This window comes from Atractosteus spatula, chromosome 22, assembly GCF_055471065.1.
Source record: "Atractosteus spatula isolate fAtrSpa1 chromosome 22, fAtrSpa1.hap1, whole genome shotgun sequence".
Lineage (NCBI taxonomy): Eukaryota > Metazoa > Chordata > Actinopteri > Semionotiformes > Lepisosteidae > Atractosteus > Atractosteus spatula.
In genome coordinates, this window is record NC_142727.1 from 980,277 (window position 1) to 994,575 (window position 14,299).

At 54.3% G+C, this 14,299-nt stretch overlaps 2 protein-coding genes across 4 annotated transcripts; one reads left to right on the forward strand and one right to left on the reverse strand.

Annotated features, from left to right (window-relative positions):
* Positions 1 to 1,008: 1,008 nt before the first annotated feature.
* On the reverse strand, positions 1,009 to 2,930 carry LOC148816402 (uncharacterized). Its single transcript, XM_088939806.1, has 2 exons — positions 2,305 to 2,930; positions 1,009 to 1,683 (listed from the first exon to the last, which is right to left on the reverse strand). Exon 2 carries the CDS (start codon positions 1,678 to 1,680, stop codon positions 1,276 to 1,278), a length of 405 nt encoding a protein of 134 aa, XP_088795932.1. The 5' UTR covers positions 1,681 to 1,683; positions 2,305 to 2,930; the 3' UTR covers positions 1,009 to 1,275.
* A 1,794-nt stretch (positions 2,931 to 4,724) lies between these two features.
* rcvrn2 (recoverin 2) lies at positions 4,725 to 13,871 on the forward strand. 3 transcript variants are annotated; one of them, XM_088939810.1, is made up of 4 exons: positions 4,725 to 4,785; positions 9,336 to 9,792; positions 11,686 to 11,797; positions 12,571 to 13,871. In XM_088939810.1, the coding sequence occupies exons 2-4, from the start codon at positions 9,412 to 9,414 to the stop codon at positions 12,663 to 12,665; spliced, it is 588 nt and encodes a 195-aa protein (XP_088795936.1). In that variant the 5' UTR covers positions 4,725 to 4,785; positions 9,336 to 9,411; the 3' UTR covers positions 12,666 to 13,871. The 3 variants fall into 3 exon arrangements, with proteins under 3 accessions (XP_088795936.1, XP_088795933.1, XP_088795934.1); XM_088939807.1 differs by lacking the exon at positions 4,725 to 4,785 and adding an exon at positions 8,475 to 8,598; XM_088939808.1 differs by lacking the exon at positions 4,725 to 4,785 and adding an exon at positions 8,475 to 8,591.
* The last annotated feature ends 428 nt before the right edge of the window (positions 13,872 to 14,299 follow it).

Sequence of the window (14,299 nt, forward strand, 5' to 3'; positions counted from 1 at the left end):
CTGTGGTCATTAAAAATCCCAGGGCGTTTCTCGAGAGGAGTAGGGGTGTTACCCTGACCTCCTGGCCAAAAATCTCCCATTGGCCCTCACCAATCATGGCCTCCTAATAATCCCCATCTCTGAGCTGGCTTCATCACTCTGCTCTCCTCCCCACTGAGAGCTGGTCTGTGGGGAGAGTACTGGAGCATCATCTAGGTGGGGCTGCACACTGGGGGTGGAGGGGATCCCCATTACCTGTGAAGCGCTTTGAGTGGAGTGTCCAGAAAAGCGCTATATAAGTGTAAGCAATCATTATTATTATTATTGTTATTGTTATTATTATTATTATTATTATTATTATTATATATCATCTTCTCGGCCAGCTGTTCACAGCTCCTGCCACTGGCCATACCAGACCGCGTTTCGGCCAGTGCTTCACGTGGAAATGAGGTCATTGATCCCTATCCAGCGATCACAAAGGGCAAGAATTCGATTTCAAAATCAATTTGAGGATGTGACCCTGCTCAGATAATATTTGAACGTATAATTACTGTGTGTTATACTGCAGACAACTGCTAGTCCTGACAATATATATGACACACTGTTCTGTACTGATGTCATAACATATAAGAGAGACTGGACTGCTGGGACTTCATCACAGGGTCAGACAGGACAGCAGCTGGGCGACCCACAATGGCGCAGCGAGCCCTGAGACAGGCCAGAGACAGGCCGCCGCGCAGGAAGCGTCTCAGCTGGTCCGTCAGTCAATGCCGTCCCCCCCTCCCCCAGATTCACACGCCCATCTCCGGCCAGGAAACACTTAGCAGACTTCCTGTGGCTTCATTCTGCACTAATTGTGCGATAGAGAGCAGATAGGGGGCCGCCGGGGGGGGGGGTGGAGGCGGGAGTAGAGCCGAGGACTGGCTGCTCACTGATCACAGCCTGGACACGGACACTGGACACAGAGGACAGGCTCACTGACCACAGCCTGGACACAGACACTGGGTGCAGAGTAAAGGGAGAGTTTGATGAAGAAAAACCTGCACTTTATTTTGCAGTTTGTATTTTACATACCATGAAACTTTTATGTGAATTCAGGCAGAAAAGCTCTCACAACATTTCCTTCCACAACACAGGCAAATGCATCCAATTTACAATTACATCAGTCCAGTCCAGCCTGGAGAGTCTCAGACTGCTCTGTCAGTGTCAGTGAGTCTGATTATAATCCCAGTGAAGAACTAGTCCAGCTCCCAGTCCAGTCAGTCCAGTCCAGTCCAGTCAGTCCAGCCCAGCCTCTCAGACAGTGACTTTCTTGGTGCTGTGCCCGTCCACCAGCACTGTCCTCCCCTCTTCCCCTGCTCTTCCTCCAGCTGCGGCTCTCCTCGTCCTCCTCGTGTGGACACGGCGCCACAGCAGCACGGCCGCCACCAGCCCCCCCCCCGCGGCCAGCAGGACCAGGCCCATGAGCAGCAGGACGGAGGGGCGCGGGGGGTCACGCTGCGCCCCGGCCCCCAGCTGCTCCCAGAGCCCCACGCCCACGGCCGACAGCGCGATCAGGCTCCAGACGCAGCCGAAGCCCAGCAGGCAGCCCCCCCAGGACAGCTCCATGCCCCCCGTCACCTTGGAGATGCCCGTGATGGAGACCACCGTCACGGCCTGGGCGCCACTGTCGTAGGACACGCTGGGCTCGGAGCCTGGCATCGTCTGGGGAGAGACAGAGGTCAGCGCACTGTCCACTGGACACAGAGGTCAGCACAGTGACCACAGGCTGGACACAGACACTGGACACAGAGGACAGCGCAGTGACCACTGGACACAGACACTGGACACAGAGGTCAGCACAGTGACCACAGGCTGCAGTGAGCACTGGACACAGACAGACCTGGTCATCCAGAGGACAGGCTCAGCGACAAATTTTGTTTTTCCAATGATTAGAAACGCTCCAGGGGCCACGCCAGCGAAGCTCTTTGATCTTGAATTAGAGCCGCAGCCCAGCCTGACAGATCGTATCTCTCCAGGCGAGACTGGACCGGGACCAGAGCCGGAGAGCTGAGGCTGCAGAGCAATCAATCACTCAATCACTCAATCACTCAATCACTCAATCCATCCATCCATCCGATGTTGAGCAATGTGTTCATCGACTAAGTTTAGATCTGCCACTCATAAAGTCAGGATATTAAGTCAGTCAGTGTGTCTCTCAGTCAGTGTGTCAGTGTGTCTCTCAGTCAGTGTGTCAGTGCGTCAGTCAGTGTGTAAGTTATTTGGTGTGTCTATAAGCGTGTCAGTCAGTAAGTTTCATTGATCTTAAGAAAGAAATGTGCTCACCTCTTTCTCCCTGTCCCTCTCTCCTCTCTCCTCCGTCTCCCGTCTCTCAGTGGCTGATCTCCAGACCCTGGACAGTCTCCCGTCTCTCAGTGGCTGATCTCCAGACCCAGGACAGTCTCCTGTCTCTCAGTGGCTGATCTCCAGACCCTGGACAGTCTCCTGTCTCTCAGTGGCTGATCTCCAGACCCTGGACAGTCTCCTGTCTCTCAGTGGCTGATCTCCAGACCCAGGACAGTCTCCCGTCTATCAGTGGCTGATCTCCAGACCCTGGACAGTCTCCTGTCTCTCAGTGGCTGATCTCCAGACCCTGGACAGTCTCCTGTCTCTCACTCACAGATCTCCAGACCCAGGACTGTCTTCTGTCTGTCTCTCACAGATCTCCAGACCCTGGACAGTCTCCCGTCTCTCAGTGGCTGATCTCCAGACCCTGGACAGTCTCCTGTCTCTCAGTGGCTGATCTCCAGACCCTGGACAGTCTCCTGTCTCTCAGTGGCTGATCTCCAGACCCCGGACAGCTGCCTCTACAGCAGCAGGTGGACAGTAGCGCTGCTGCTGACTGTGAGAGTGGACATCTCAGCACCGGAGCAGCGATCCTGCAGGCTGTGAGTCTCCGCCTGCAGAGTCCCACAGGCTGCCCACTCCGGCGAGGGGGGATCTGTCATTAACATGCATTAAGTGGCACTTATCTCTGCCCCCCGGGACTCCCCACTCCCTTCCTCGAAACCCCCTCCACCCCCCTTTATCTCCCCTCCAGCTCCAGGACAAACAAACACTATCGGCTCTGCGCAAACAACCCCCCCAGCTCTCTGTCTTCCTCCGCCCGCTGGCCAAGATACTGCGCCGCTGCAAGGGGAGTAGTTTCACTGCTGTATACAGAGGGTGGCAGGGGTGTGGAACAAGCTGTCGAACCCTACACCCTGGCTTCTCTCCAGGCACAGCTGGATGAGACCCTCCAGTCAGGACAGGAGGCTGTACGCAGAGGGTGGTGGGGGCGTGGAACAAGTTAACCCAGCTGTGTGGTTGAAACTGATACCCTGGTTCCTCTCAAGACACAGCTGGCTGAGATCCTCCAGTCAGGAGGTGCTTCTTTGCACAAAGGGTGGCGGGAGTGGGGAACAAATGTTGAAACCACTTCCCTGGGGGGGGGGGGTTGATTGTCATTTATTACTCATTTCATTCGCAAAAGTTTCCATGAAGCAGAAAGCAAGACATTTGAACTGACACCAGCAGGCACTTCTGTACACAAAGAGTGGTGGGAGGGGGGAACAGGCTGCCCAGGCCATGTTGCTGAAGCCCATTCCCTGGCTTCTCTCCAGACACAGCTGGCTGAGCTCCTGGGATCAGTGAACTACTAACGATGAGACGCACTGGACGGGCCGAACGGCTCCTCTCGCTGGTCACCGTCCCGAGAGCGACACCGACCAGCTCCCCGCGGCCCCGCTGGGCGACAGCTGGCCGTGGGGCATCAGACAGCGATCGCTGCGCTTAGAAGTCAATCACAGCTGATGCCGAAATTCAGACAGAAAAGCACTTCAACCAGCTGCTGACCTCCAGGAATCCCAGAGGTTCGCTCTTCCTGATGCCCATTTTGAACCCTTCATTTGCCAGAGATGAGAGACGCGCCCCACACACCAGGGTGCCGACTGGATGCTGTCCAGGTCCTGCTGCTCGGACTGCTGTCCAGGAGGCCGCGCTGTGACACAGACTGCAGGGCCACAGGGGTGTGACCAGGGGATGTTATCCAGGACGGGGCCACAAGGGGGCAGACTTGCCTGCTGTAGCAGGGGTCTTGGACACCAAAGGAGGTGAGGTCTTTCTGGCTACAAGGTGAAGGATCCCAGGGAATTCTCCTCAACGATGTGGCCGGGAAGCCTGTTCCAGACACCCGCCACTCTTTGCACACAGACCTGCTCCTGAATTCAGTCTGAAAGGGCACGTCGGGGCCCCCCCATACAAAAGTGCCTCCTGTATCCCACTCTGAATTTCCATGTGATGGCCACAGCCTGGACATAGAAACCGGACACAGACAGGTCTGAATGTCCAGCATTACTGTGCTGTAGTGTCTAGTCAGTCAGTCAGTGTCTCTGTGCTGTAGTGTCCAGTCAGTCAGTCAGTGTCACTGTGCTGTAGTGTCCAGTCAGTCAGGGTCACTGTGCTGTAGTGTCCAGTCAGTTAGTCAGTGTCCCTGTGCTGTAGTGTCCAGTTGTTCAGTTTGTCTATATTAAGCTCTAATCCTCCTCCATGTGTTTTTCCAGGAGAGTGACCGGTCTTATTCTTACAGCTCCTCCTCACCGAAGGAGGATCCTCAAATCCTCCTAAAATCCGATTTCAGGGATAATCCCTAAGCAGCTACTTTCAGGATCAACCCGGGAGGGGCAGGGAGAGAGCGAGAGAGGTGGGGAATCTGTCGATCTCACCTTCCCTGCGACGGACTGACAGAGAGAGGGAGACGGGGAGCAGAGTCAGCCGCCGGACACGCAGGTGCCGGGCGGCCGCATACACTGTCCCAACCTGCTGCTGGCGGCAGCTCACCAGCAGTGCTAGGCAGACACACAGGGACGAGGTGTAGCCGGGGCTTGCTGTCCTGGGAATGGATTGTCAAGGAAGAGGGATAAACTGCTGTGGGGACCAGTTGTCAGGGTGACATGTTGCTCTGGGGTCCAGTTGTCAGGGTGATGTGTTGCTGTGGGGACCAGTTGTCAAGGCAATGGGTTGCTGTGGACACCAGTTGTCAAGGTGATGCATTGCTTTGGAGACTAGTTGTCAGGGTGATGGGTTGCTATGGAGATCAGTTGCAAGGGCGATGGGTTGCTGTGGAGACCAGTTGTCGGGGTGATGACTTGCTGTGGAGACTAGTTGTCAGGCTGATGGGTTGATGTGGAGAGTAGTTGTCAAGGTGATGGGTTGATGTGGAGACTAGTTGTCAGGGTGTAGGCTGCTGTGGGGACCAGTTATCAAGGTGATGGGTTGCTGTGGGGACCCGTTGTCAAGGTGATGGGTTGCTATGGAGACTAGTTGTCAGGGTGATGGGCTGCTGTGGGGACCCGTTGTCAAGGTGATGGGTTGCCAGGGGTGACACATGGGGACAGACAGGCCCTCTCTCGCACACAGCTGAGCTGGCAGGGACCGTGTGGGCCAGGCTTATCTGCTCCAGCCTCAGAAACAGCCCCTGACAGAGGAAAGGGCAGAGGTCAGCTATTCCGGAGGCTGGGAATTGGCTCAGGCTGTAATCCCTCTGGAGGGAAACACTGGGGTGTATTTATAGGCGAGGGAGGAAAGCAGCTCTCACCTGGCAACAGGAGCTTCTCTCGGCTCGGCCGTCTGTGCACAGAGAGGGGTGGGTGTCTGCAGAACGCTGGGCTAGGAGCACAGGGGTGCCCCCACTGCTCCCCCTGTTGTCCCTAACGCCCCTCACAGCAGCTTCTTTCCCTTGGCTCAGCACACTGAGGAAAGGGCCTGGTGTGCTGCTAATTTACAGTCCCCAGGAAACCTGGGACATACAGTGGAAGACGCCACTCTCTCTGAACTGTTTTAGAAGGGCAGAGAGGTTGTGTGTCTCTGTGCTGTAGTGTCCAGTCAGTCAGGGTCACTGTGCTGTAGTGTCCAGTCAGTCAGTGTCTCTGTGCTGTAGTGTCCAGTCAGTCAGTCAGGGTCGCTGTGCTGTAGTGTCCAGTCAGTCAGTCAGGGTCACTGTGCTGTAGTGTCCAGTCAGTCAGTGTCTCTGTGCTGTAGTGTCCAGTCAGTCGGTCAGTGTCCCTGTGCTGTAGTGTCCAGTCAGTCAGTCAGGGTCACTGTGCTGTAGTGTCCAGTCAGTCGGTCAGTGTCCCTGTGCTGTAGTGTCCAGTCAGTCAGGGTCACTGTGCTGTAGTGTCCAGTCAGTCAGTCAGTGTCTCTGTGCTGTAGTGTCCAGTCAGTCAGTCAGTCACTGTGCTGTAGTGTCCAGTCAGTCAGTCAGTGTCTCTGTGCTGTAGTGTCCAGTCAGTCAGTCAGGGTCTCTGTGCTGTAGTGTCCAGTCAGTCAGTCAGGGTCACTGTGCTGTAGTGTCCAGTCAGTCAGTGTCTCTGTGCTGTAGTGTCCAGTCAGTCAGTCAGTGTCTCTGTGCTGTAGTGTCCAGTCAGTCAGTCAGGGTCACTGTGCTGTAGTGTCCAGTCAGTCGGTCAGTGTCTCTGTGCTGTAGTGTCCAGTCAGTCAGGGTCACTGTGCTGTAGTGTCCAGTCAGTCAGTCAGTGTCTCTGTGCTGTAGTGTCCAGTCAGTCAGTCAGTCACTGTGCTGTAGTGTCCAGTCAGTCAGTCAGTGTCTCTGTGCTGTAGTGTCCAGTCAGTCAGTCAGGGTCTCTGTGCTGTAGTGTCCAGTCAGTCAGTCAGGGTCACTGTGCTGTAGTGTCCAGTCAGTCAGTGTCTCTGTGCTGTAGTGTCCAGTCAGTCAGTCAGTGTCTCTGTGCTGTAGTGTCCAGTCAGTCAGTCAGGGTCACTGTGCTGTAGTGTCCAGTCAGTCAGTGTCTCTGTGCTGTAGTGTCCAGTCAGGGTCACTGTGTTGTTTTCTCTTGTAGTTATAATCAAGATGGTCTAATCTCATCCATCCTCAGTCCAGTCTGTCTGTCTCCTGCTTTGTGACAGGCCAGATGGCGAGGCTGCCTATGGAACTGGACAGCCACTCATTACCTTAATTAAAAGCTTAACCAATGGACAGTGGGGGTGGGGAGTCAATTACCTTAACTGAAATCTTAATGCCAGACCATAATAACTATCTTCGCTGGCATGATTCCTGCCAGTCCTTTAAAGACCAAGCAGAGGTCTGAAAGTGCAGACCTTCTTAATGAGCTGGCTCATTAATTAATGAAGCAGGGCTGTAAGGGGGAAAGTGGGTGAGTGTGTCACTGGGTGGGAGGGGATCAAACCCCACACTGTCGCAGACCTTAGGGAAACACAGACAGCAGTATGACAGACACACGTTCCCCAGCCTGAGACCGACACACACAGCGGGCAGTCTGCACAGAGCCCTGAGCTGTCACACACACAGAGAAACACACTGGGCAGTCTGCACAGAGCCCTGAACTGTCACACACACAGAGACACACACTGGGCAGTCTGCACAGAGCTCTGAACTGTCACACACACAGACACACACTGGGCAGTCTGCACAGAGCCCTGAACTGTCACACACACACAGACACACACTGGGCAGTCTGCACAGAGCCCTGAACTGTCACACACACAGACACACACTGGGCAGTCTGCACAGAGCCCTGAACTGTCACACACACAGAGACACACACTGGGCAGTCTGCACAGAGCCCTGAACTGTCACACACAGAGACACACACTGGGCAGTCTGCACAGAGCTCTGAACTGTCACACACAGAGACACACACTGGGCAGTCTGCACAGAGCTCTGAACTGTCACACACACAGACACACACTGGGCAGTCTGCACAGAGCCCTGAACTGTCACACACACAGAGACACACACTGGCCAGTCTGCACAGAGCCCTGAACTGTCACACACAGAGACACACACTGGGCAGTCTGCACAGAGCTCTGAACTGTCACACACAGAGACACACACTGGGCAGTCTGCACAGAGCCCTGAACTGTCACACACAGACACACACTGGGCAGTCTGCACAGAGCCCTGAACTGTCTCACACACAGACACACACTGGGCAGTCTGCACAGAGCTCTGAACTGTCACACACAGAGACACACACTGGGCAGTCTGCACAGAGCTCTGAACTGTCACACACACACAGACACACACTGGACAGTCTGCACAGAGCCCTGAACTGTCACACACACACAGACACACACTGGGCAGTCTGCACAGAGCCCTGAACTGTCACACACACACAGACACACACTGGGCAGTCTGCACAGAGCCCTGAACTGTCACACACACAGACACACACTGGGCAGTCTGCACAGAGCTCTGAACTGTCACACACACAGACACACACTGGGCAGTCTGCACAGAGCTCTGAACTGTCACACACACAGACACACACTGGGCAGTCTGCACAGAGCCCTAACTCTGTCACACAGAGCGATCGGTCTGCAGATCTATATTAAGAGAGCAGTGCCTTACGAGGCGTCAGTGTGGTTTATCGCTGGGGCTAAATCCTCTAATTGTATTATCCTGTGTGTAAAGCTGCTCAGCAGAGACACACCGAGAGCACACTCCTCCAGCGCGCTCCACTCAGCCTTCGCTCTGCGGCTCCCAGCACCTCACTGCGAACGCCAGCCAAGCCGAGAGACTGCTGGAGAACTCTCAGCTGCAGCAACTTACTGCGGTATTGGGTACAGTAGGACTTTACTACAGTATTCTGGACTGTAGTAATCTGGAGTAGCATTTTTACTAGAGTAAATTGCTGTGGTATTTGGGACAGTCTCAATTTAACATGGTATTTGGGATAGTGTTACTTTACTGTGACTTTACAGTGGTATTTTATACAGTAATACTTTACTGTGGTATTTGTGATAGTAGTACATTACTGTGGTATTTGTGACAGTAATACTCTACTGTGCTATTTGAGACAGTAATACTTTACTGTGGAATTTCAGATAGTAGGACTTTACTGTAGTATTTGAGACAGTAGTACTTGACCATGTTTTTTGGGACAGTAGTAATTTACATCTGTATTTGTGAGTGTACGACTTTACCATGCTATTTGGGAGAGTAGTACTTTACTGTGGTATCTTAGTAATACTTTACTGTGGTATTTGTGACAGTGTTACTTTACTGTGACTTTACGTTGACTTTACTGTGGTATTTGTGAAAGTAATACTTTCTGTGGCATTTGAGACAGTAATACTTTACTGAGGTATTTGTGACAGTGTTACTTTACTGTGACTTTATGTTGACTTTACTGTGGCATTTGTGACAGTAAGACTTTACTGTGGAATTTCGGATAGTAGGACTTTACTGTGGCATTTGAGACAGTAAGATGGTATTACTGTGGTATTTGGGAAAGGAGGACTTTACTGCAGTATTTGCAGCAGTCAGACTTTACCATGGTTCCCTTCCTCACCCACAGCACCGGCTCCCCAGGAGAGATCCATCCGAACGACCGAGCGACCGAGCGACCGAGCGACCGAGCGACCAGAGTGGAGATGGGCAATGCCAAGAGCGGCGCCATCTCGAAGGAGATCCTGGAGGACCTCAAGCTCAACACCAAGTTCTCGGAGCAGGAGATCACGCAGTGGTACGACGCCTTCAAGAAGCAGTGCCCCGACGGGCGCATCACGCGGCCCGAGTTCGAGCGCATCTACGAGCGCTTCTTCCCCAACAGCGACGCCAAGACCTACGCGCAGCACGTCTTCCGCTCCTTCGACGCCAACGGCGACGGCACGCTGGACTTCAAGGAGTACATCATCGCGCTGCACCTGACCTCCTCGGGCAAGATGGCGCTGAAGCTGGAGTGGGCCTTCTCGCTCTTCGACGTGGACAAGAACGGCTACATCAACAAGAGCGAAGTGCGGGAGATCTGCAACGTGAGTCCGCCGCCACCACACTGACCGACTGACCGACTGGCCACCACCCTGACCGACCGACCGACCGACCGACTGGCCACCACACCGACCGACTGACCGACCGACTGACTGACCGACTGGCCACCACACTGACCGACTGACCGACTGGCAACCACACCGACCGACTGACTGACTGACTGACCGACTGACCGACTGGCCACCACACTGACCGACCGACCGACTGACCATCACACCGACCGACTGACCGACCGACTGACTGACCGACTGGCCACCACACTGACCGACTGACCGACTGGCCACCACACTGACTGACTGACTGACCGACTGACCGACTGGCCACCACACTGACCGACTGACCGACTGACCGACCGACCGACTGACCGACTGACCACCACACCGACCGACTGACTGACCGACTGACCGACTGGCCACCACACTGACTGACTGACTGACCGACTGACCGACTGGCCACCACACTGACCGACTGACTGACAGGCCACCACACTGACTGACTGACCGACTGACTGACCGACCGACTGACCGACTGGCCACCACACTGACTGACAGACTGGCCATCACACTGAATGAGTGACCGACTGGTCAACACACTGAATGACTGACCGACTGGCCATCACACTGACTGACTGGTCACCACACTGACTGACCGACTGGCCACCACAGTAACCGACTGGCCATCGCACTTACTGACCGACAGACTGGTCATCACACTAAGTGACCAACTGTCTCTCTGACACGCTGACCGACACACTGCTCATCAAGCTGAGTGATCTAATGGCCATTTCTGCCTCCTGATTCACAGACCCACAGGACAGGCATGAGAAATGAGAACAGGAGGCGGTCCATTACACAAAGAGGGGTGGGAGTGTGGAACAAACAACGAACCACCAGCCTTCTTATGTAACAACATAGTTCTCTGCATCTCTGCCAACATGTGCAGTTAATTTAGTCCAGGCTGGGAAAATCAGCCGTGTAAAACCATTCCAGCCCTGCTCTGTCAGGTCGGAGAGGGACAGCAGTGATGCAGCGAGGAGAGGGGGGAGACAGAGAGAGAGCAGGAGGGAGGGAGATGGAGAGCTAACTCGCACAGGCTATTGCACTGCGTGCGTCTCCCTCTGGTGGACACAGAGGGAACTACAACCACAAGCCACCCTGACAGAGGGACAGGACCAGGTCACAATCACAGAGTCTGTACAGAGAGCCAACATTGCAGCACTGCGGCTGCCACTACAGGCAACTGGTCCTGCTGGTACACAGCTGCTATTACTGCTGTATATCACACACCCATCACTGCTATTACTACTGCTGTTGCTACTGCACCACTGCTCGGTCTACACACGTTTTTCATTTCTCTGCCTTTTCAAAAGTTGAATGCTTTATTGGCAATAGGTGACCAGCTCCCCTAAGCCCTAATGTGAAGTTACAGAGGAGCTGGACTGAGTGTCTCTCCAGTATCTCCAGCTCTGATGGGGAGGAGTGTTAATGTGAAGTTACAGAGGAGCTGGACTGAGTGTCTCTCCAGTATCTCCAGCTCTGATGGGGAGGAGTGTTAATGTGAAGTTACAGAGGAGCTGGACTGAGTGTCTCTACAGTATCTCCAGCTCTGATGGGGAGGGGTGTTAATGTGAAGTTACAGAGGAGCTGGACTGAGTGTCTCTACAGTATCTCCAGCTCTGATGGTGAGGGGTGTTGATGTGAAGTTACAGAGGAGCTGGACTGAGTGTCTCTCCAGTATCTCCAGCTCTGATGGGGAGGAGTGTTAATGTGAAGTTACAGAGGAGCTGGACTGAGTGTCTCTCCAGTATCTCCAGCTCTGATGGGGAGGGGTGTTAATGTGAAGTTACAGATGACTCTGTCACCCTCTCTGTACCTCAGGCCATCTTCAAGCTGATCCCGAAAGATGAGGTGAAGTTGCTGCCAGAGGATGAGAACACACCAGAGAAAAGAGCCGATAAACTGTGGACCTACTTCAGCAAGGGAGAGAATGGTGAGAGATTCAGACACACTGACTGACTGGACACTACAGCACAGAGACACTGACTGACTGACTGGACACTACAGCACAGTGACCCTGACTGACTGGACACTACAGCACAGTGACCCTGACTGACTGACTGGACACTACAGCACAGAGACACTGACTGACTGACTGGACACTACAGCACAGTGACCCTGACTGACTGACTGGACACTACAGCACAGTGACCCTGACTGACTGACTGGACACTACAGCACAGCGACCCTGACTGACTGGACACTACAGCACAGTGACCCTGACTGACTGACTGGACACTACAGCACAGAGACCCTGACTGACTGACTGGACACTACAGCACAGCGACCCTGACTGACTGGACACTACAGCACAGAGACACTGACTGACTGACTGGACACTACAGCACAGCGACACTGACTGACTGGACACTACAGCACAGAGACACTGACTGACTGACTGGACACTACAGCACAGTGACCCTGACTGACTGACTGGACACTACAGCACAGCGACACTGACTGACTGACTGGACACTACAGCACAGAGACCCTGACTGACTGGACACTACAGCACAGAGACACTGACTGACTGACTGGACACTACAGCACAGTGACCCTGACAGACTGACTGGACACTACAGCACAGCGACATCTTATCGTTTTTCCCATGATCTGTCCCTCTATTTACCCTCTGTCTCTTTCTGCCCCCCCTCCCCCCTCCCCCCGCTCTGTCCTTTGCTCTCTCGCTCTCTCCCCGACCCCCAGAGAAACTGGCCGAGGGCGAGTTCATCAAGGGCGTGACGGAGAACGAGAACGCGCTCCGGCTCATTCAGTACGAGCCCCCCGTGAAGAAGAAATAAGGAAACAGGCTCCGGCCTCCGTCACGGACCGTCGCTTTGTTTGGGGGGGTAAAGATATATATCGTGTCATTGTGTCTCCCTCTGTGTAATCTTCCCAAAACACGGCCACCTGCTGTACCAGGGTCAGCCCCTGACCACACTGGACACAACACCCGGCTCGACGCGCAGCACGCTCCAACACACAGGGCCTGACTCAGACGCTCACGCGGCACCCAGCTGGAGGGGCGGAGGGGGAGGGGGTGACACTGGACCGCTGGGAATGAGTCGCTCCCGGGAATGGTGGGAGAGGACTGGACCAGTTCCTGTCACGAGCGTGCACGTGCGCGCGTGCGTGTGTGTGTGTGCGTGTGTGCGTGCAACCTGCTGTCACGGCTCCTGGCGCCCGAGGCGACGTCGCACCCGGGGCACGGGCACAATCGCAAATTGGACGGGTGTGAAATGAAATCCCGAATCTCCCAGGAAGGAGCTGAGCCCAGGAAGTGGCCGGGCGGTGGGTCCCACAAACGTCGCAGGTGGGGGAAGCAGATCTAACCGGGACCCCAGCTCGTCGGTCCTGGTGTCTGAGGCTGATCCTGGTACACAGACACCCCCTCTCTCCCTCTCTGCTAGTTTACTGCACACCCAGCACCAGGGCAGACGGGGTTAAACTCAGGGCTCAGACCGCAAAGCCCTTGGAGTCCTCTGCTGTGGTAAATCAGAGTATTAACACAGTATAGCGCAGTCAAGCCCAGCGACAGCAGGGTAAAACACAGCATAGTGTAGTATAGCCCAGCGACAGCAGGGTAAAACACAGTATAGAGCAGTCAAGCCCAGCGACAGCAGGGTAAATCACAGTATTAACACAGTATAGCGCAGTCAAGCCCAGAAACAGCAGGGTAAATCACAGAATTAACACAGTATAGTGTAGTATAGCCCAGCGACAGCAGGGTAAATCACAGTATTTACACAGTATAGCGCAGTAAAGATGTATCCGTACCCTGGGGTAAAGAGGGCAGGAGTGGGATGTTACTCCAGTCAGGGTCAGGTGTCTCCAGGTGGAGGGAGCCAGCAGGCTGGCGAGTCGAGTCCAGTGCTCCGGGTTCGAGCCCCTGCTGTGAGGACTTTTCTGTACAAGGGGGCTGATGTGTTGGTACTGGCGGTGCATCTGTGTACAATAGAAACCCAGAGAGGAGATATTGAACCCAAGTGTGAAATAAAATCCTCCTTGTAAAACAGCCTTCTGTGTGTGAATTCAATACAGACTGACTGGACACTACAGCACAGAGACCCTGACTGACTGACTGGACACTACAGCACAGAGACACTGACTGACTGGACACTACAGCACAGTGACACTGACTGACTGACTGGACACTACAGCACAGTGACCCTGACTGACTGGACACTACAGCACAGAGACACTGACTGACTGGACACTACAGCACAGTGACACTGACTGACTGACTGGACACTACAGCACATAGACACTGACTGACTGACTGGACACTACAGCACAGTGACCCTGACTGACTGACTGGACACTACAGCACAGAGACCTGACTGACTGGACACTACAGCACAGAGACACTGACTGACTGACTGGACACTACAGCACAGGAACAGCACAGGCAGTGAGGAGGGGCTGAGGGAGAGAG

Coding starts and splice junctions, on each gene's coding strand:
- LOC148816402 (XM_088939806.1), bottom strand. CDS start 1,680: ATGCCAGGCTCCGAGCCCAGCGTGTCCTACGACAGTGGCGCCCAGGCC.
- rcvrn2 (XM_088939810.1), top strand. CDS start 9,412: ATGGGCAATGCCAAGAGCGGCGCCATCTCGAAGGAGATCCTGGAGGAC. Junction 9,793..11,685: donor AAGTGCGGGAGATCTGCAAC/GTGAGTCCGCCG, acceptor TCTGTACCTCAG/GCCATCTTCAAGCTGATCCC. Junction 11,798..12,570: donor CTTCAGCAAGGGAGAGAATG/GTGAGAGATTCA, acceptor CCCGACCCCCAG/AGAAACTGGCCGAGGGCGAG.